Genomic DNA, 21,110 nt, shown 5'->3' with positions numbered 1-21,110 from the left:
ATTTTTGATATTTCAATTGAAAATTGTTGTCATACAATATTATCCTAGTTTCTGGTACACAACATAGCGACTTAACAATCATGTACATTAAGAAATGCTCATATCATGATATGTGTAACTTCTGTTACCATAAAAAGTTGCTATAAACATGTTCGCTCTGTTCCCTATGCTGTACTTTTCATTCTTGTGACGTAACTGAAACTTTGTACCGTTCGTCCCTTTCACCCATGTCACCTATCCCTCCAACCTCCGCAGCTCTGGCAACCCCCAGTTTGTTCTCTGTGTGATGAATCCTTTTCTGTTTTTGTCCATGTGTTCTTTTTTTACTTCCACATATAAGTGAAATCATTTGCACCATCTTGAGGATACCGCATACCAGTCCGGAGAGATCTCTTAGTTTTTCTTGTACTCCATATTACTCCCTTATAAAATCAATAAAAATGTATATAAAATAAATGTGTCCATTTCTATTCATGTTATTACTAACCTTTTTCTATGACAAAGAAGTTTATAATAATTACATGCTTGTGAATGTGTGCAAGTATGAGTTCCTCGGAGTGGAAATGTTGATGTATGTATTTGAAACAGTGATCAGATAGTTTAATGTCGATATTCATAGTTATCACCAAACTGCCAACCTAGAGTTTGTACTAGTAGCTACACTGATGCTCACCGTCTGTGAGAATACTCAGTCCACATTCTCAACCACCCATACCTGATATGGGTTTATGGCATAAACAGTCCGATTAAATTGCAATCTTTTTCATACTATTGAGTTTACCTATTCACACGTTGGATATGATTTGTATTTCTTTTTCTGTGAATTGTCTATTCATGCCTTTACCTATTTCTTCAATCGTTGCTCTTTTCCATACATATTTTGATGATTGGTTACATCCTAAAGAAATGATCCTTTTAGTATTGTGTATGTAACTATTATTGTTCTGTCTTGTGATGTCTTTTTATCTTTTGTACACTGTAAGGAACACGTTCGGTGTGCAAAAATTTTTTTTCATTTAGTGTGTAATTTTTTATAGGGAATTCACAGGTGTTCCTTGCTATTTATTTATTTATTTATTTATTTATTTATAATATAATTTATTGTCTAGTTGGCTAACACACAGTGTGTAAAGTGTGCTCCTGGTTTTGGGGGTAGATTCCCGTGGCTTATCGCTTACCTACAACACCCAGCTCATCCCAAGAAGTGCCCTCCTCAATGCCCATCACCTATTTTCCCCTCTCACTTACCCCCTCAGCACCCTCAGTTTGTTCTCTGTATTTAAGAGTCTTTCATGGTATACCTCCCTCCCTCTCTGTTTGTAACTACTTTATTCCCCTTCCCTTCCCCCATGGTCTTCTGTTAAGTTTCCCAAGATCCACGTATGAGTGAAAACATATGATATCTGTCCTTCTCTGACTAACCTATTTCACTCAGCATAATATGTTCCAGTTCCATCCACGTTGCTGCAAATGGCATCACATATATTCTTTGGAGCAAGGTCTCTTAAAGTTCCTTCCTCTTTGGTTTTTAATAAAAAAGAAGTTTTTGTCCCCGTCCCCCCTTTTTAAATTTAAATTTTAGTTAACATACAGTGCAATATTGGTTTCAGGAGTAGAAATCAGTGATTCATCACTTGCATACAACATGCAGTGTTCATCATAACAAGTGCCCTCCTTAGTCCCCTCACCCATGTAAGCCATCTCCCACCTGCCTCCCTTTGTCAACCCATAGTTTTTTTCCCCTCTATCATTAAGAGTCTCTTGTGATTTGTTTCCCTCTCTTCTCTTATCTCTCCCCCCTTCCCATATGGTCATCTGTTTGGTTTCTTAAATTTCACATATAAGTGAAATCCTATGGTATTTGTCTTTCTCACATTGACTTATGTCACTTAGCGTAATACATTCTAGTTCCATCCACATCATTTGAATGGCAAGATTTCATTTGTTTTGATGGCTGAGTAATACTCCATCATATACCACATCTTTATCCATTCATCAGTCGATGGACATTTAGACTCTGTCCATAGTTTGGTTATTGTTGGTAATGCTGCTATAACATTGGATATAATATTGTTGATAATGCTGCTATAACCCCAATGCTTGTACCCCTTTGAATCTGTATTTTGTATCCTGTGGGTAGATACCTAATAGTGTATTAGGTCACTTGGTCATAATGTAGTTTTATTTTTGCTTTCTTCAAGAACCTCCATACTTTTCTCCAGGGTGAGCGCACCAGTTTGCATTCCCACCAACAGTATAAGAGGATTCTCCTTTCTCCACATCCTTGTCAACACCTGGTGTTTCTTGTGTTGTTAATTTTAGCCATTCTGACAGGTGTGAGGTGATATCTCATCGTGGTTTTGATTTGTATTTCTTTGATGATGAGTGATGTTAAGCATCTGTTCATGCATCTGCTGGCCATCTAGAAGTCTTCGTTAGAGAAATATCTGTTCATGTCTTCTGCTCATTTCTTAACTGGGTTATATGTTGGGTGTTGAGTTTGAGAACTTCTTTATAGATTTTGGATACCAACCCTTTATCAGGTATGTCATTTGCAAATATCTTCTCCCATTCTGTAGGTTGCCTTTAGTTTTGTTGATTGTTTCCTTCACTGTGCAGATGTATAGATTGATACAGTCTCGGTAGTTCATGTTTATTTTTGTTTCCTTGCCTTCAATGACGTGTCTAGTAACAAGCTATTGTGGCCAAAGTCAAACAGGATGTTGCCTTGTTCTCCTCTAAGATTTTGATGGTTTTCTGTCTCACAGTTAGGTCTTTCATCCATTTCAAATTTAGTTTTGTGTATGATGTAAGAAAGTGGCCTAATTTCATTCTTCTGTATATCACTGTCCAGTTTTCCCAACACCATTTGTTGAAGAGACTGTCTTTTTTCCATTGGATATTCTTTGCTGCTTTGTCAAAGACTAGTTGACCATATAGTTGTGGGTCCATTTCTCCGTTTTCTTTTTCATTCCATTGATAATGTTTCTATATCACATTTGTCTTTTTTTTAAACTGTCTTGATGACTATAGTGTTGTAATATAGCTTGAATTCTGGAATGGTGATGCCTCCAGTTTTGTTTCTCTTTTTCATGATTGCTTTGGCTACCTGGGGTCTTTTGTGGTTCCATACAAATTTTAGGATTGTTTGTTATAGCTGTTTGAAAAATGCTGGTGTTACTGATAGGGATTGCATTAAATGTGTAGATTTCTTTGGGTAGTATATTTTAACAATGCTTGTTCTTCCCATCCAAAACCATGGAATGTTTTTCCATTTCTTTGTGTCCTCTTCAATGTCTTTCATCAATGTTCTACAGTTTTCAGAATATAGATCTTCTATTTATTAATGGTTATTTATTTGGTAGAGAGGGAGAGAGGGAGAGAGAGGGAGAGAGGGAGAGAGGGAGAGAGAGGGAGAGAGAGGGAGAGAGAGGGAGAGAGGGAGAGAGGGAGAGAGAGGGAGAGAGAGGGAGAGAGAGGGAGAGAGAGGGAGAGAGAGGGAGAGAGAGGGAGAGAGAGGGAGAGAGAGGGAGAGAGAGGGAGAGAGAGGGAGAGAGAGAGAGAGAGAGAGAGAGAGAGAGAGAAAGTACAAACACTGGAGAGGGGCAGAGAAAGAGAATCCCAAGCAGGGTCCATGTTATCAGTGCAGAACCCAACAGGGTTCTTGATTCCACAAACTGTTTGATGATGATCTAAGCCCAAATCAAGAGTCAGAGCAGTTGAGCCACCCAGGTGCCGCCAGAGTAGAGATCTTTCACTTCATTACTTAGGTTTATTCGTAGGTACCATATTGTTTTTGGTACCCTTGTAAATGGGATTGATTCCTTCACTTCCTTTTCTGCTGCTTCCTTATTGGTGTATAGAGGTGCAACAGATTTCTGCATGTTGATTTTATATCCTGTGACTTTGATGAATTCATGTATTAGTTCTAGCAATTTTTTGGCGCAGTCTTTTGGGTTTTCTACATAGAAAAGCTGTGTAGAAAATAGTGTCATCTGCATGTTGTCTGCAAATAATGAAATTTTGACTTCTTCCTTGCTGATCGGACACCTTTTGTTGTTGTCCTTGCTGCTGCTGCTGCTGCTGCTGCTGCTGTTGTCTGATTGCTGAGGCTAAGACTTCCAGTACTATGTTAAATACCAATGTTGAGAGTGGATATTTTTGTCTTATTCGTGACCATGGGGGAAAGGCTCTCAGTTTTTCCCCATTGAGGATGATATTAGCTGTGGGTCTTTCGTATGTGGCCTTTATGATGTTAAGATATGTTCCATCGATCCCTACTTTGCTGAGGACTTCTATCAAGAATGGATGCCATATTTTGTCACATACTTTTTCTGCATCTATTGACAGGATCATATGGTTCCTATCCTTTCTTTTATTAATATGGTGGATCACACTGATTTGTGTTGCAGTCCAGGAATAAATCCCACTTGATTGTGGTGAGTGATAATTCCTTTAATGTACTGTTGTATTCAATTTGCTAATACCTTGTTGAGAATTTTTGTATCCATGTTCATCAGGGATATTGGCTTGTCATTCTCCTTTTTAGTAGGGCCTTTGTCTGATTTTGGAATCAAAGTAATGCTGGCCTTGTAAAATGAATTTGGAAGTTTTCCTTCTATTTCTGTTTTGGAAAAGTTTGAGAAGAATAGGTATTAACTCTTTTTAAATGTCTGGTAGAATTTTGCTGGCAAAAAAAGCCCCAGACTTTTTTTGTTGGGAGATTTTTGATTGCTGATTCCATTTCTTTGCTGGTTAGGGTTTTGTTCAAATTTTCTATTTCTTCCTGTTTCAGTTTTGGTAGTTTATGAGTTTCTAAATTTGTCCGTTTCTTCCAGATTGCCCAGTTTTTTGGCATAGTAATCTTTTCTAATTGTTTGTATTTCTGTGATATTGGTTGTGATCCCTCCTTGTTCATTCATGATTTTATCTCCTTGGGACCTTTCTCTTTTATTTCTGAGAAGTCTGGCTAGGGGTTTATCAATTTTGTTAACTCTTTCTAGGAACCAGTTCTTAGTTTTGTTGATGTGTGATACAGTTTTGTTTGTTTTTGTTATATCCTATTTTCATTGATCTGTTCTACTGGGGGGAGCGGTTGTTAGTATATCATTTATTTCTGCTCTAATCTTTATTATTTCCCTACCTCTGCTGGCCTTGGGCTTTATTTGCTGTTCCTTTTCTGTCTCTTTCAGGTGTAAGGTTAGGTTGTGTTTTTGAGATCTTTCTTGCATCTTGAGGTAGGCCTGGATAGCTATATACTGCCCTCTTATGACCATGTTCACTGCATCCTAACAGTTTTGGACTATCATGTTTCATTTTCATTTTCATTTTCTTACATGTATTTACTTAATTTCCTGGTTAACCCATTCATTGTTTAGTAGAATGTCTTTAACCTTCATGTATTTGAGGTCTTTCCAAATTTTGTCTTTTGGTTGACTTCAAGTTTCATTTCATCGTGGTCTGAAAATATGCATGGTATGATCTCAATTATTTGTACTTGTTGAGGCCTGATTTGTGAACCAGTATGTGATCTATTCTGGAAAATGTTCCATTTGCACTTGAAAAAAATGTGTATTCTACTGCTTTAGGATGAAATGTTCTAAATATATCTGTTAAGTCCGTGTGGTCACTCAAAGCCATTGTTTCCTTGATTTTCTGCTTAATCTGTCCATTGTTATCAGTGGGGTGTTCAAGTCCCTACTCTTACTGTTTTATTATCAATTAGTTTCTGTATATATGTTCTTAAATTTTTTTATATATTTATCTTCTTCCATGTGGGTGCATAAATATTTAAAATTGTTAGATCTTATTGTCAGACAGTTCCTTTTATCTTGAAAAAGTGCCCTTCTTCATTTATTGTTACAATCTTTGACTTAAAATCTACTTTGTCTGGGGGCACCTGGGTGGCTCAGTCGGTTAAGTGTCTGACTTCGGCTCAGGTCATGATCTCACGGTCCGTGGGTTCGAGCCCCGCGTTGGGCTCTGTGCTGACAGCTCAGAGCCTGGAGCCTGTTTCGGATTCTGTGTCTCCCTCTCTCTCTGACCCTCCCCTGTTCATGCTCTGTCTCTCTCTGTCTCAAAAATAAATAAACATTAAAAAAATTTTTTTTTTTAAAAATCTAGTTTGTCTGATATAAGTAAGGCTGCTCTGGCTTTCTTTTGATGTACATTAGCATAATAAATTGTTCTCCAACTCCTCACTTTCAATCTGCAAGTGTGTTTAGGTCTAAAATGCACCTTTGTAGGCAGCATGTAGACGGTTTTTTATCCATTCTTATACCCTATATCTTTTGATTGGAACATTTAGTCCATTTACATTTAGAGTGATTTTTGATAGATATGAACTTAGTGCCATTGTATTACCTGTAAAGTTAGTGTTTCTGGAGATTTTCTCTGTTTCTTCTAGTCTTTGTTCCTATTGATCTTTCTCTCCCACTCAAAGGGTCCCCTTTAATATTTCTGCAGGACTGGTTTAGTGGTCACAAAATCCTTTAGTTTTTGTTTGGGAAACTCTTTAGCTCTCTATTCTGAATGAGAGTGTTGCTAGATAAAGTATTCTTGGCTCTATATGTTTCCCATTCAGCATGTTGAATATATCATGCCACTCATTTCTGTCCTGCCAAGATTCTGTAGAGAGATTTGCTGCTAACCTTATTTATCTTCCTTTGTAGGTTAGGGACTTTTTAGCCTTGCTGCTTTCAGAATTGTTTCCTTATCTTTGTATTTTGCAAATTTTACTACAATATGTCTTGGTATTGGCCTGTTTTTGTTGATCTTGAAGGGAGTTTTCTGTACCTCCTGGATTTGAATGTCTGTTTCCTTCCCCAGATTAGATAAGTTTTCAGCTATACTTTGCTCAAAAAAACCTTCTGTACCTTTTTCTTCTCTTCTTTGGAGACTACTATGACACAAACATTATTATGATTTATGGAGTCACTGAGTTTCCTAAGTCTACATTGATGATCCAATGTTTTTCCTCCCCTTTCTTTTCAGCTTCATTATTTTCCATAATTCTATCTTCTATATCACTAATTCATTCCTCTGCTTCTTCCATCCTCGTCATCATTGCCTCCAGCCAGTTTTGCATCTCAGTTATAGCATTTTTTACTATCAGCCTGACTAATTTTAAGACTCCTAGCTCTGTGGTAATGGTCTCCCTGGTGTCTTCTATGCTTTCCTCAAGCCCAGCTAGTAACCTTATGATTGTTGTTTTAAATTCTGGATCAGGCATATATTATATCCGTTTTAATTAGATCCCTGTCCATGACCTCCTCTTGTTCTTTCTGTCAGGATGGAGTCCTCCATTTTGGCATTTTGTTTATGTCTCTGTCTTCTGTGTGCTAGGAAAGCCTGTTCTGTTTTCTGCTCCTGAGGATAATGGCTATATTAAGAATAGGTCATATACTGCCCAGAGCCCAGGACTTCAGGAAGTGTTTCTGGCATACGCTGTGTGCATTCTACTGTTGTGTTTTGGCTGCTCTTTCCCTCAGGTTAGTCCTCTGAAGACTTTCTTCTTGCCTGCAGTGGCATATGTTTGGATGTATCCACTGTGTGGTGAGTTTTAACAAGGTTTGTTTTGGTCTGCTTGTTAAAAGAGGCTAGATCCTATTTCCCCTAGAACTGAAGCTTTGCAGCACTCTGTGGTCTGTAAACTTGGTGCATGCAGGGGGTTTGGGTTGGTCTTCTCAGGGAAGGGCCTGCTACTGCTCTGACTCTCAGGCACACTTTTCCTAGTTCAGAAGCACCTGCAGGACACAGGTTTCGAGGCTTGGTGTAGGCGGCTTAAGCCTCCACTGTGGGTACTGTGCTGTTCACTGAAGTCTCTCTGTGCTGAGGGAGAGGGGAGTTCCTACCCCTTGCTGTACAGGAAGCCCTAACAGATGAGCAAACAATCTCTTCTTGTTTGTCCCAGGCTTCCCTCAGATGCCTGCCTTCCCCCTATGTCTGAGCTATCTACCCAGCCTGTTGTGCAGTGCTCCTCTGGAAGAGGATCACGCCAGGCTGGGGCTGGTGACACTTTGTCCCAGAAGGGCAGTTGCACCAAATGTGCAGGAGGTGGACTTTATGGTAAAGCTCAGAAAAAAAAACTAGCATCCAGGTTAGCTTCCCTCAGTAGGCATCTCTGTTTGTAGGCCAATGAACAGGGCAGCTCAGTGGTACCCACTGGCTGTTTTGTCCCAGGAGAGGCAGTGCCACCTCTCCCAAATACACTCCAATAAGGGGAACTATCTCTCCCAATGTGACCCAGGGGATCCTCATACCATGCTGTCCACTCCTGGGCCTCTGTCCTCCTTACCCATTGGAGCACCTATATGCCCACCCAGCTCCACCCTAGTGGAGCGATAGCACAGACTTCTAAAACACTGAGCTCCACTGCTTGTAAAAACTTCTGATAAACAGTCCCTCTCATTTTCCCCAACAGTGGTTTGGGGGAAGTGTTTTCCTTGTGAAATGCCCTGCACGCCATTCTGTCTCTCATTCTCTCCCTCCCTCTCTCTCTCTCCCCTCTCTTCCTGATCAGGGCTCCCTTCACCCTGTAGCACTGGCCATTCTTTTCTACCTCAAATCACATCTCCAATCTTCCTACCTTCCTCAATGTGGCCTCTTTACTCCCTCTATTTGCACAGTTTGTCCTCTCAGGCCTCACATTGATTTCCTGGGTGTTCAGAATGATTTGATATTTATCTACCTGTGTTTGAAGGACAAGGCAAGTGTAGGATCCTCCTACTACTCCACCATCTTAACCCCCTGAGAGGTTTTTTTTTTAATCATGAAAAGATATTGAATGTCTGTGCTACCAATGAACAAGCCAGAGAGGATGAAGAAAACAATTCCATTTACAACAGCACCAAACGAACAAAATACCTAGGATAAACTTAAACAAGGAGGAGAAAGTCTTCTTCATTGAAAAACAACAAAGTGTTGCTGAACAATCTACTAAAAAACACAAATAAAAGGGAAGACATTCCTGAAATCATGTAATTCATGTTGTTAAGATGTCAATGCTGCCTTGAGCACCTGGGTGGCTCAGTCAGTTAAGTGTCCAACTCTTGGTTTCAGCTCAAGTCATAAGCTCATGCTTTATGGGATCAAACCTCACATCAGGGCTGTCGATGCAGAGCCTGCTTAGTATTCTTTCTCTCCCTCTCTTTCTGCCACTCCCCTGATTCTCTCTTTTTCTCAAAATAAATAAACATTAAAAAAAAAACATGTCAATGCTAACTAAAGTGATCTACAGATTCAATGCAATCCCTATCAAAATCAAAAAAAAAAAATGTTTGTTGCTGAAACAGATAAATCCATCCTAAGATTCTGGTGGAAACGCAATGTACTCCAAGCAACCAAAACAATCTTGGGAAACAAGCAAACAAACAGTTGGAGGACTTCCTGGTTCTAAAAGTTACTATATAGCTACATAATCAAATAAAAACTGTGTGATATTAGCATAAAGATGGACATAACAATGGAACACAATACAGAACCTAGAAATAAACCTTTGCATACGTGTTCAAATGATTGTCAACGGGTAACATTCATGAGGAAAAGGCAGGTAGTTCAAAAAATGGTGCTGTGAAACTGGATATCCACACAAAGGGATGAAACTGAATCCTTAACATACAGCATATACAAAAATTAACTCAAAATGGATCAAATACCTCAACTATCACTAGAACTACTAAACTCTTAGAAGAAAACACGAAAGAAATGTTCACAACCTTGGGTTTGACAATGATTTTTTGGGTATGACCCCAAAACCACAGGTAAGAAAAGGAAAAACTAAATAAATTATTTTATCAAATTTAAGAACTTTTGTACACCAAAGGACACTATCAACAGAGAGAAAAGGCATGCAACAAATGAAAGAAAATATTTGCAAACGATATATTTAATAAGGTATTAATGTCAAGAATATATAAAGAACCTCTACATCTCTCTCTCTCTCTCTCTCTCTCTCTCTCTCACACACACACACACACACACACACACACACACACACACACACTAACCTGATTAAAAATGAGCAAAGGACTTCAATAGACATTTCTCCAAAGAAAATGCATGTGTGCCCTATAAGCAAATGAAAAGATATTCAATATACTAATCATTTTCCCTAGGAAATGCACTTAAAAACCATAGTGCAATACCATTTCACATCTAACAAGAGAGCTATTACCACAAAATGTAATGATAACAACACGTGTAAGAAAGTGGAGACATGGGAACAACGTGCGTTCTGGTGGGAATGTAAACTGATGTAGCTGCTATATAAAAGGTTATGGTAGTTCCTAAAAAATTAAGCAAAAAATTATCCACAATTCGACTTTGTCAAAGTCATGGAAATCACAGTCTCAGAAAGATATTTCTATAACCATATTCATGGAAGTATAATTCACAATAACCAGAAACAAACAACCAAGGTGTCTACTGACAGGTGAAAGTACGAATAGAAGGAAGTATATGCACACAACAGATTATTATTCACTCTTAAAAATGAAGGAAATTCTGACACATGCTAAAACATACATCAACCTACAATTCACTACACTAAGTGAAATAAGACTATCACAAAAAGACAAATATTATATGATCCCACATAGGTAGGGTACTTAAAGTAGCCAAACTCATACAGGACGAAAATAAAATGGTATTTGCCTAATGCCCAGAGAGAGGGAATAGGAAATTCAAGTTTAATGAGTGGAATTTGCATTTGGGAACATGAAAAAGCTTTGGAGATGAATAGTGCTGGTATTAGCATAACAAACATGAATTAACTTAATTAACCATCATGACAATGTGAATTAACTCAATGTCACTGAACTATGCACTTACAAAAGGCTAAAACTGCAAGTTCTGTTATTTGTATTTTACTACAGTTAAAAACTAAATGTAAAGGGGCACAAAGTGTCTGACTTCAGCTCAGGTCATGATCTCACAGCTCGTGAGTTCAAGCCCCGCATCGGGATCTGTGCTGACAGCTCAGAGCCTGGAACCTGCTTCAGATTCTGTCTCCCTCTCTCTCTGCCTCTCTGCTGCTCACTTTCTCTCTCTCCTTCAAAATAAATAAACATCTAAAAAATTTTTTAAAAACTAAATGTAAAAACTAAGTTGACTTCATTAAAAGGTGCATGATGTCAACACAAAGTACAGCACAATAGCAAGAGTACATGCAGAACTCATTGGCTTTACATACACTTCTTTAGAAAGTCCGTATGTCACTCAACAACAAAGCTAATACATTTAAATCTCCAGAGCTCTGTCCTGATAATCTGCATTTTGTAAGAACACTAATTCTGACAGTACATTGAACTTTTACAACCCATTGGACAATTAATAAATCTAAATAGGACATTTTTACAGTGACAAATAATTCCCTGCCTGGACCTTTCCTCACAGTACCTATATAACAACATAAACATACTTGGGACAAATAGTGTTGATGTGCCTCTGCACCACAGAAATTATCTTCTTTTCCCTTTTCCATTTAAAAGACAAATTTATTTTATTAAGGTAGGGATATCCCTCAAAGTTACTTTTTTCCCCCAGAACTTCCTCATGGCATTTTTTTACCTCCAGATTCCTGATTGCTCAGGTTTAAGAAGTTAACAATGGAGTCACTGTGGTATACAACATAGCCACAACTTGATCAGTGGAGAAGGTGGTGATTGGTTACAAATACATAAACATGCAGACACAATACTAAGAACACCACAGTGGTGTGAGAGACACAGTTGGACACCGCTTTGCGTCTCCCCTCAAAGATATAGGTCCTCAGAGAATAGTAGAAGATGACCACCTATGAGAACATCAAGAAGAAAATGTTAACAGGTCAATGAACCCACTGTCGACAGCAACAAAGAGACCAAGGGTATGATTGGTTCCATGCAGACAACTTTCAAAAACGGATTTACATCACACACAAATGGTCTCTGACATTGGGGCCACACACACACAGCCACACTGTGAAGAGGACCTGAATGGCTGCTGGGACAAAGTCTCTAGCACATGCCACCTGAAAGAGGAAGCCATATCCCTGTCACTCTTCATGATGTCATGGTACCGGGGTTTGCAGATGGCCACATGGATGCTCAGCAAAGACTTAAGTCATGTACTTCCTCAGAGAGATGGTTTTCTTACAGCAAAAGTGCCAGGCAGCATTTTACGGGTCATGGAGGAAGAACAGCAGACTTCTAGAAGGGATAAGTCACGCAGGCGGAAAACGGAAGCAGTACCCAAGGGCAGGAGAGATGACCTGTTAAATGTCAAGGCCTGCTCGGGGATAACAGTTCTCAGCACTCGGAGTCTTAAGTGGAATCCAAGTGTATGTGGGACTTTAGAACATAATAGGATTTCAAGTCAATGGCAAAAAGGAAATGACATAACTATTTTTAAAACCCTGCAATTTACAAAACCAGTTAAATCCATACCTCTTTAATGACCACATCTAAATAAATTCAAGAAGGAGCAAAAGCCTTAATGTAAGATATACAGCCTCAAAAATACTTAATTAAGTGCCAAAAATTTGTTGGATAATATTTTGATATGATTGAAGTAAGGAAAGTCTTTTTAAGATATAAAAATTAAAAATAAGTATTAAATGAATAAAAACATTTCTTACAGCCAAAGGCATCCTACACAGTATACAAGGGTCAAAACCATATCACAAGTCAGAAAAATAACAATTACGTAAACAACAGTAAGAGAGAGCATTTCCTTAGTGTACACACTAACATCAGTATGGAGAAGATCCACAATTATAAGAAATAGATAAAAGACATTAAGAGGATTCACAGAAAAAGAGAGAAATCATATTAAACAAAGGGAAAGATAGTCAAACTCAATGATATGAGAATGACTGCAATGCATTCAGGTTGCCTTATGCCATGAATACTTATCAGGGACTGGTTGTTGAGAAGTGGACAGAAGAATGCTCATAGACTGGGAGCAGCAGGCTGTTTGTACCCTCTCAAGGATGACAGCTGGGCAATAACTATGAATGTTGACAATTAACTATATGACCATTGATTCAAATATGTATACTAACAATTCCTCTCATACAACCTCATACCTGCCTAGATTTACCAAAAAAATAACTATTATAAAGTTCTCTGGGGGCAACTGAGTGGCTCAGTTGGTTAAGCGTCTGACTTCGGCTCAGGTCATGATCTCACAGGTCATGGGTTTGAGTCCCGCACCGGGCTCTCTGCTGACAGTTCAGAGCCTGAAGCCTGCTTTGGATTCTGTGTCTCTCTCTCTGACCCTCCTCTGCTCATGCTTTCTGTCTCTCTCTCAAAATAAATAAACAAAAAAATAACTGTGTCATAGACAAAGGTTGGTAATGACATGAACAGGAATGAATACGTTTATTTTCATATATACTTATAAGTGAGTAATATGGAGTACAAGAAAAACTAAGGGATTTATATGGACTGGTGTGGAACATCTTCAAGATGTTGCATATGATTTGATTTCACTTTCGTGTAGAATTTAATCAACAAAACAAACACAAAAAACAAAAACAGACTCATAAATACAGAGAACAAACTGGTGGTTGCCAGAGCTGAGAAGGGTGGAGGGATAGGCACAATGGGTGAAGGGGATAAAAGGTACAAAGTGGCCATAATAAAATAAATAACTCACAAGAATGAACAGTACAGCGTAGGAAGTACAGTCAATAATATTGTAGTAGCACCGTAGGGTAAGAGATGGAAGTTACGCTTTTACATGGGCATTTCATAACATCCACTTTTCTTCCACTGTGTTCCAGGCTTCTTTAAGAACAAAGTGATGAGTGATGTGGGGATTAAAAACAAGAGTATCCTTGAACTTCCCCTTCACTCCAGCTAGTCTCCCCCAACTCCCTGCCCCCACACCCTTTGTGTTCCCAAATCTGTACTTTGTGAAGAACTTTATCCCAAGGCTCTGGCTCTCTTTCCATAGCTCTCCCCCTTCCTCTGCTCCCCATTCCTGGGAAGGGCCAGCATCAGTTTGAATGCATGGGAGAGCCCAGAGTGGTGACAGACCCCAGGGAAAGGCTTCACCTTCAGGGAAAGAGACCAGGGAGTACAGTGTAGTGAAGGGGGGCCCCCAGAGCCTGGAGTACCAAAATGGGGTCCTGGTGTCAGAAGAAAGGATACTGGTGCCCCTGAGAAAGGGGACCCAGCAGCCTCAGCGGTCTCTCCTTGGAAACAGTCACTGCTTGATCTGTTGCCTTTCTGGCCATGGTTGCAGAACCACACGGGGACCACATCCTGCTGTAACCCTAGCTGTTGGGCCCTGTGGCCGCTGTGCTGCTGGCTGGGTTTCCAGCAATGCAGGAATGTGTCCTCCAGGCTGCCTCTCACTCTCTCCTCCATACTTGCTCGCCTGCTCTCTGGGGCGTGCGCAGGGTCCCTGCTTTGCAAGTCTGCTGTAGATTTCCTGGTTGTCAGCTTCCTCCACCCAATTCTGCAGCAGCGCCGCGGCGTATACACATTCTGGAAACTGAGCGGCAGAGCCTAGAAATGGCAGAGGGTCTTTTGTGGCCTGAGTATATCCCAGAGTGATCCTCTTCCGCTTCAGGAGCTTGGCGAACTGTTCCAGGTCTTTCCTCCTGGGAATCCTCGGGGTTTTGCTCCCGCTTTTCCTGGTCAGGCTTCAGGACCCCAGGCGGGGTAGCACACTGCTCTGGAAAGACGCCCTCAGAGTTGGCTCTCCACCTGGACTCCCTGCTTGCGACCGGCTCCAAGGGAGGTCTCCAAGCTGCCTTGGGGCACCAGCCATACACCTACTTGAGGTCCACAGTACTCCATCCCCCGATAGAACTCACACAGTAGGAGGTACCGGGGCATCCCCCACACCCTAGCGCCCGGCCCAACACCTGGCCCAATTCCTGACCCATCAGGAGGGCCTTGGAAGCTCAGTCAAGGTCCCAGGGTCAATCCAGCGGGTCTGTGGCCCATCATCTCCACACCACCCCTACCGTGTGGGTGCAACAATGCCAAGTGAAAGCCAGGCGCCCTGCCATGGGAAACAGAGGCGTCCCAAGCCTGGGGGCCTGCAAAAATGAGGGCTCTCCAAGGGAATGCTCAACACCTCCCTTCCTCCCCAAACCCACCCACTGCCATACTGTACATAATTCTTGAATCATAATGTCATACGCCTGAAACTAGTGTAATATTCTATGTCAACTATACTTCAATTACAACACTAAAAATAAATCAATAAAACTATTACAAACTTAAAAGTTTATTTATAAAAAGAAATTCTACAGTAAAGGAAATATTTACATACACAGAGAAAAACTCACATATAAACATTTAAATACACGTTCATTTGTAAAGATTATTACCTAATGAGTCTAAAGAAATTGCCTCTGGGAAAAAGGATTGGAAACTATTCGAGTGATAAATAGGAAATTTATTCTACACTTTATCTCATTTTGTAAGGTTTTCATTACTACTATTTACTACCTATTACACTTCAATTTTTCTTATGTAAACTAAAAGTATTAACCAATATTTTATATAAGGCAACCAAAAATTAATAAAGAAAAGTCTATACGGCATTAATGTTTTAAATAATATAAAAAGAATGAAGTTAACAGAGCCTTACTAAAAATAATACTGTCTTAGAAAAAATGTTTTTAAATTTTTTTAATTAATAATTTGTGTAATTGTATAAATAATGCCTCACTATTCATTACCTATTATTGATTCTTTACTAGAAAGGCATTACACATTTCTAAGTGAAGAGATCTACAAGATGTTTGGACCTTACATTCTAGCAACAAGGGAAACTGTTATTATAGCACAATCATCCAGTTCTTTCTTTAATTATAATTAACTTAAGTTCTTTGAAAAAAGGGAAATCAGAATCATTTTAAGACTTCTGCATTCTTCCAAAAGGGGGTCCAATGAAAAATAAGTCTCTTCATGGTGGGTTATATACTTATCTACTAAGAGATATATTTCTCTTCCAGAGCTTCCTCATAGCATTTGTCATCTCAGAATTTCTCAGAGTGTAGATCAGAGGGTTCAGCATGGGGGTTATGACTGTATAGAACACACTCAATGATTTGTCAATAGGGAAGGTCTTAGCAGGTCTCACATACATGAAAATACAGGGCACAAAGAAGAAGACCACCACAGTGATGTGGGAACCACAGGTCTGGAGGGCTTTCCGCTTCCCTTCTGGACTAAGGTTCTTTAGAGAGTGCAAGATGACACCATAAGAGATGAGCAAGAGCACAAACACAATTGTGCAGATCAGTCCTCCGTTGGCCACCACTAACAGGCCAATAACATGGGTGTCAGTACAGACCAGTTTCAGTAAGGGGTACATGTCACACAAAAAATGATCAATGACATTGGGACCACAGAATGGGAGTCTATAAATAGTGCTAACTTGAATGGCTGAATGCAGAAAACCTCCAACCCAGGACCCTACCAGGAGCACAACACACACCCACTGTCTCATGATAACCAAATAATGCAAGGGCTTACAGATGGCCACGTAGCGGTCATAGGCCATCACCAGCAGAAGAAAGACCTCTGATCCACCAAAAAAGTGCTCTGTAAACAGCTGGGTCATACAAGATTGAAAGGATATGGTGTTTTTCCCAAACAACAAGTCTGAAATCAATCTAGGGGAAATAGTAGAGGAATAAATGACATCCATAAACGATAAGCTAGCAAGAAAAAAGTACATAGGTGAGTCCAGGGTCCTACTGACAGTTATAGTCATGACAATGAGCAAATTGCCCACCATGGTCAAAATATAGAAGTGTAAGAACATAACCAAAAGGACCTTCTGTCCCTTTGGATCCTGTGTGAGACCCAAGAGGACAAAGTAAGTGACATTGCTCCTTGTTTCCATCTAGTCTGCATAGGAGCTGACTTCTCATATTAGAAGCAGGTGATCTACAAAACAAGGGGGGGGGGACTTTTAAATGCATTAGAAGATCAATCTTTTGTTCATTCAAACAATTAAAAGAATGTGGAAATAGTTGTTTGTGTCACATGCTTCACCAATGTTGTGATTTCCAAGTTGAATAAGCTATGGTTTCCTATACTCAGTGATATCATACATAATAATCACCAAGGTAATAAGTGCCATTATAAAAATAGCTGAACAGGGGTGTCTGGGTGGCTCAGTTGGCTAAGTGTCCAACTTCAGCTCAGGTCATGATCTCACGGTTTGCGGGTTTTAGCCCTGCACTGGGCTCTGTGCTGATGGCTCAGAGCCTGGATCCTGCTTCAGATTCTGTCTCTCCCTCTCTCTCTCTGCCCTTCCCCTGTTCTCTCTCTCTCTCTCTCTCTCTCTCTCTCTCTCTCTCTCTCTCTCAAAAATAAACATACATTTGAAAATTAAAGAAATAAAAATAAAAATGGCTGCACAATGGGAAGATCCTGGAGTAAAAATTTATCAACCAAACAGGAATCATAGAAGGCTTCCCAGAGGAAGCAATACTTTAGCTGAGTTTTAAAGGAAAAGTGGGAGAACAACAAAAACAAGCCAAGGGAATTCCATGAAAAGGTACACAGTTTATAAAGTCCCAAAAGTGAAAAACTTGAGACCCATTTAAGGTAACTTACATATTCGAAATGAGAAGTTCAAATTAGGAATGGAAGGTCACTGCCCTGGGTTGTTTCTTCCTTCACTGAGACCTCTTTCTTAGCATTTTTGCTTGGATATGCCTCCTTTTCCTGACCAATAAATGAGGAAACACTTCAGTGTTGTGGCTCTCCCTTAATTTTTAAACTTCATATATGTAACATCTGCAAATTTGGACAGCTCCAACTTAATATCAGTTCAGTGCTTATGAAACTAAATTTTTAATTTTCAGCAATAAATATAGGTGTACCCCACCTCATTAAATAGTACCACCTTCCGTGTCATTGCTCAGACAAGAAATATCACAATTCTTTTTCTTGCTCTCGTATCACATACTGATACCTTTAACAAGTCTTATGAAGCCCTTTAAAACATATCACATTATGGGCACCTGAGAGGCTCAGTCAGTTGAGCATTGTGACTCTTGATTTTGGCTCAGGTCATGATCCCAGGATCACGATATCAAGCCACCAGTTGGGCTCAGCACTGAGCATGGGGTCTGATAGAGATTCCCTCTCTCTCCCTCTGCCCCTCTCCTCCACTTATGCTCTCTCACTAAAACCAAAACACAAAATGTGTGTGTACACACACACACACACACACATACACACACATATCACAAATAAGATCATTTCCCTCCCCCACCCCCACTCCCCACAACTTCTACCCTACTACATTAACCTCCTGCTAGGTCCTTCCCCTTTCATTCTGGCCTCCATCAATTTATTCTCCTCACTCAGACCAAATGATCCTTTTTAAATCTCAGTCGGATCTATCACTCCACTGCTCACAACACCTACAGTGGATTCTAATCGCATAGTCACAACTTAATGAATCACAGTTCATTTTGCAGTAACAGGAACTATAACCTCCATTTCATAGGTGAAAAGACTAAGGCTCAGGTCATCTAATCATTTTCCCAGGGTCACCCATTTTTAAGTGATAAAACTAGAATTAGAATCAAAGTTTGCTTGCACTCAAAGTGTTCTCACTTTTTCTTATTAAAGATAGTCACACAATCGCAAGGCTGGTTTCCACTATTTACTATTAGTCTTACCTTGGGAAGGCAAGTCTGCAATCTGAAGGAACACCTTTTACTCATTCACAGCAACCTGGATTTCATCTGTCATCCAATTTGACAAGAGAAAGCAAAAGAGCTGCATTATTACTTGAGGACATATTTTATTTCATTTGACTGTCTATCCATTTTCTCCATGGAGTCTCCTGAATATTCAGAAGGTTGATTTTATTTGCACTGCAGATCGTTTCCTGGGAATTCCCAGGGCCAGATAGAAAAGCAAAAATTTATCACACTAGGATAATTTATTAAAAAGACAAGAAATTCCTATCCTTACATAGAAAAATAGCTACCAGTCATTTCCCAGGCAGATTTTTCTCCAGTAACTTCTTTCCCTCTGATTTCTAAACAGAAAAATACCATTCAAAGGCTTAGGTATCCTCATTCTATACTGTTGCTTTGGTCACATTAGCTGACTTGATATTTTAAGAGGCATTCTTGTGCTTCTCTGTAGGCAATTCTTTAAGCCTAACAGAAACCTTCTTTAAAAATGTGTATCAATTTAAGAGTATAGTATCTTCTTCCCAGTAGGGCAAAGATCACTGGACATTTTATCCTTTCTAACCACATTCTTCATTAAGTCCTAGAGTTGGGAAGTGTCCAAGACTGATTCTTGCTTAATTAAATTCACTGGGAATTTTTGCAAAAACTTTCAAAAATATCTATATAAAGATCCTATTTTGTGAAATCAGATAATTAGGAAGATGTAACAATAACAAAAAAAAATAGCTTTAGAACCATTGTAAAACTACGCCAGTCAAAAATAAAATTTCAGCCTATTTTGTTTTAGGGAAGATTAATTTATCATGTATTTCCCCACTTGCCATAGCAAGTTTTTCTTTCCTTGTATTTAATATTCAATTTATTCTACCTTGAACTGTGGTAGATATTGTAGATATTTATTCACAGATTTAGACAGAAAAACTATTTATCCAATTATTATTTTCCTTAATTTGGGGCTCCTGGTTACTTCCAGAAACCATGCTATGAGAGTGGACACAGCAATTAATGAAATAGGGGGGCAAATTATGCAACAGGGCCTTCCTGCATGGACCTTCTATTCTCATAACAGAATCAGGCAGTACATAATAGGACAATTTAGGAAACTAATTACAGTCTTCATCAGTGCTAATAAGACAGCAAACAGGGTACTCAGGGAGAATTCTACTATGGAGAAGGTGACCAGGGAAGGTCTTTCTTCAAAGATGATGCTTAAGCTGAGATCCACGGGACAGAAGGCAGCTACCATTGGAAACACCTACAGGTAGTAAAATTAAGTAAACATTAATTATAAGCAATTTGTTCTCACTTAATTGATGGCATGACCTATGTATAGAAAACGCTAAAAACTTCACACAGATTTTTATTCCAGGGCCCTTTGAAAAGGAATGGTAAGTGTGGGCACTCTCATCAACTTCCTGGTTGTAGTGGGAAAGCTTTCAAACTTCACTGTTGAGTGTCCTGTTAGCTATGGATCTGTCACATATGGCCTTTATTATGTTGAGGTGCATGCCTTCTATACCCAATTTGTTGCAAGGTTACTTGTATCATGAAAAAACATTGAAATTCTATCCTACCAAAGAACAACTCAGAGAGGAAATACAATTTCTTTTACAACAGCATCAAAAAGAATATTTAAGAATAAACTTACATAAGGAGGCAAAAACTTTTGTACACTTAAAAACTATAAAATGCTGAAGAGAGAGAAAGATGGCGGCATAGGAGGATGCTGGGCTCACCTCGTCCTGCTGATCGCTTAGATTCCAACCACATCAGCCTAAATAACACAGAAAATGGCCAGAAGACTACCAGAATGGACTCTCCAGAGCCAAGCGTAGACAAGAGGGCCATGGAAGAGGGTAGGAAGGGTGGAGAGCGGTGTCTCCTTCATGGACTGGCAGAGGGGAGCCAGGGCGGTGGAGGGGCAGCCCGCTGGGCAAGGCAGAGCCCCCAAGTCTGGCTTGCAAAAACATTGGGGCTAGACTGCGTGAGTTCTGACAGCCAGCGGGACTTAACATCGGGAATGTTAAAAGTCAACAGCTCTGCTCAGAGAGTGGGAGGGCAAGAGGACACCAGGAGGGAGAGTTGTTGAGCCCCGGAAGACAGAGCTCAGCTTGGCGGGGAACAAAGGCAGTGGCCAGCACCAGCTCCCTCTCCCATCCCCCAGTCAAAATCCCAAAGGGAACCAGTTCCCATCATGGAACTTACTTGCACCGTGCAAATGCCCAATGCTGTGCTTCTGTGGATCCATCCCTCCGATGGGTCTGCCTCCCTCCCAGTGCTGTAGGGCCCCTCCCACAGGGAACCACCAATCACAAAGCGAGCTGAGCCTACCCCTCCCACCCCTTTGCACCTTGCGGATCCACCCCAGCTAATATGCCCTTGGTCAGATCCCATCACAGCAGCACCACAAGCCTGGCAGTGTGCAAGTAACCCAGAC

The 21,110-nt window shown here is 40.0% G+C and overlaps 1 protein-coding gene and 1 pseudogene across 1 annotated transcript; both read right to left on the bottom strand.

Moving 5' to 3' along the window:
* Positions 1 to 13,400: 13,400 nt before the first annotated feature.
* LOC123380250 lies at positions 13,401 to 15,545 on the bottom strand (annotated as a pseudogene).
* Positions 15,339 to 20,672, bottom strand: LOC123380285 (olfactory receptor 4A47-like). Its single transcript, XM_045038141.1, has 3 exons — positions 18,650 to 20,672; positions 17,574 to 17,684; positions 15,339 to 16,898 (listed from the first exon to the last, which is right to left on the bottom strand). Exon 3 carries the CDS (start codon positions 16,852 to 16,854, stop codon positions 15,928 to 15,930), a length of 927 nt encoding a protein of 308 aa, XP_044894076.1. The 5' UTR covers positions 16,855 to 16,898; positions 17,574 to 17,684; positions 18,650 to 20,672; the 3' UTR covers positions 15,339 to 15,927.
* Positions 20,673 to 21,110: the final 438 nt, after the last annotated feature.

This window comes from Felis catus, chromosome D1 (assembly GCF_018350175.1).
Source record: "Felis catus isolate Fca126 chromosome D1, F.catus_Fca126_mat1.0, whole genome shotgun sequence".
NCBI lineage: Eukaryota > Metazoa > Chordata > Mammalia > Carnivora > Felidae > Felis > Felis catus.
This window is presented reverse-complemented; position numbering and strand designations above follow the sequence as displayed.

What these genes read in the sequence shown, in the direction of transcription:
- LOC123380285 (XM_045038141.1), bottom strand. Translation starts at nt 16,854, where the DNA reads ATGGAAACAAGGAGCAATGTCACTTACTTTGTCCTCTTGGGTCTCACA.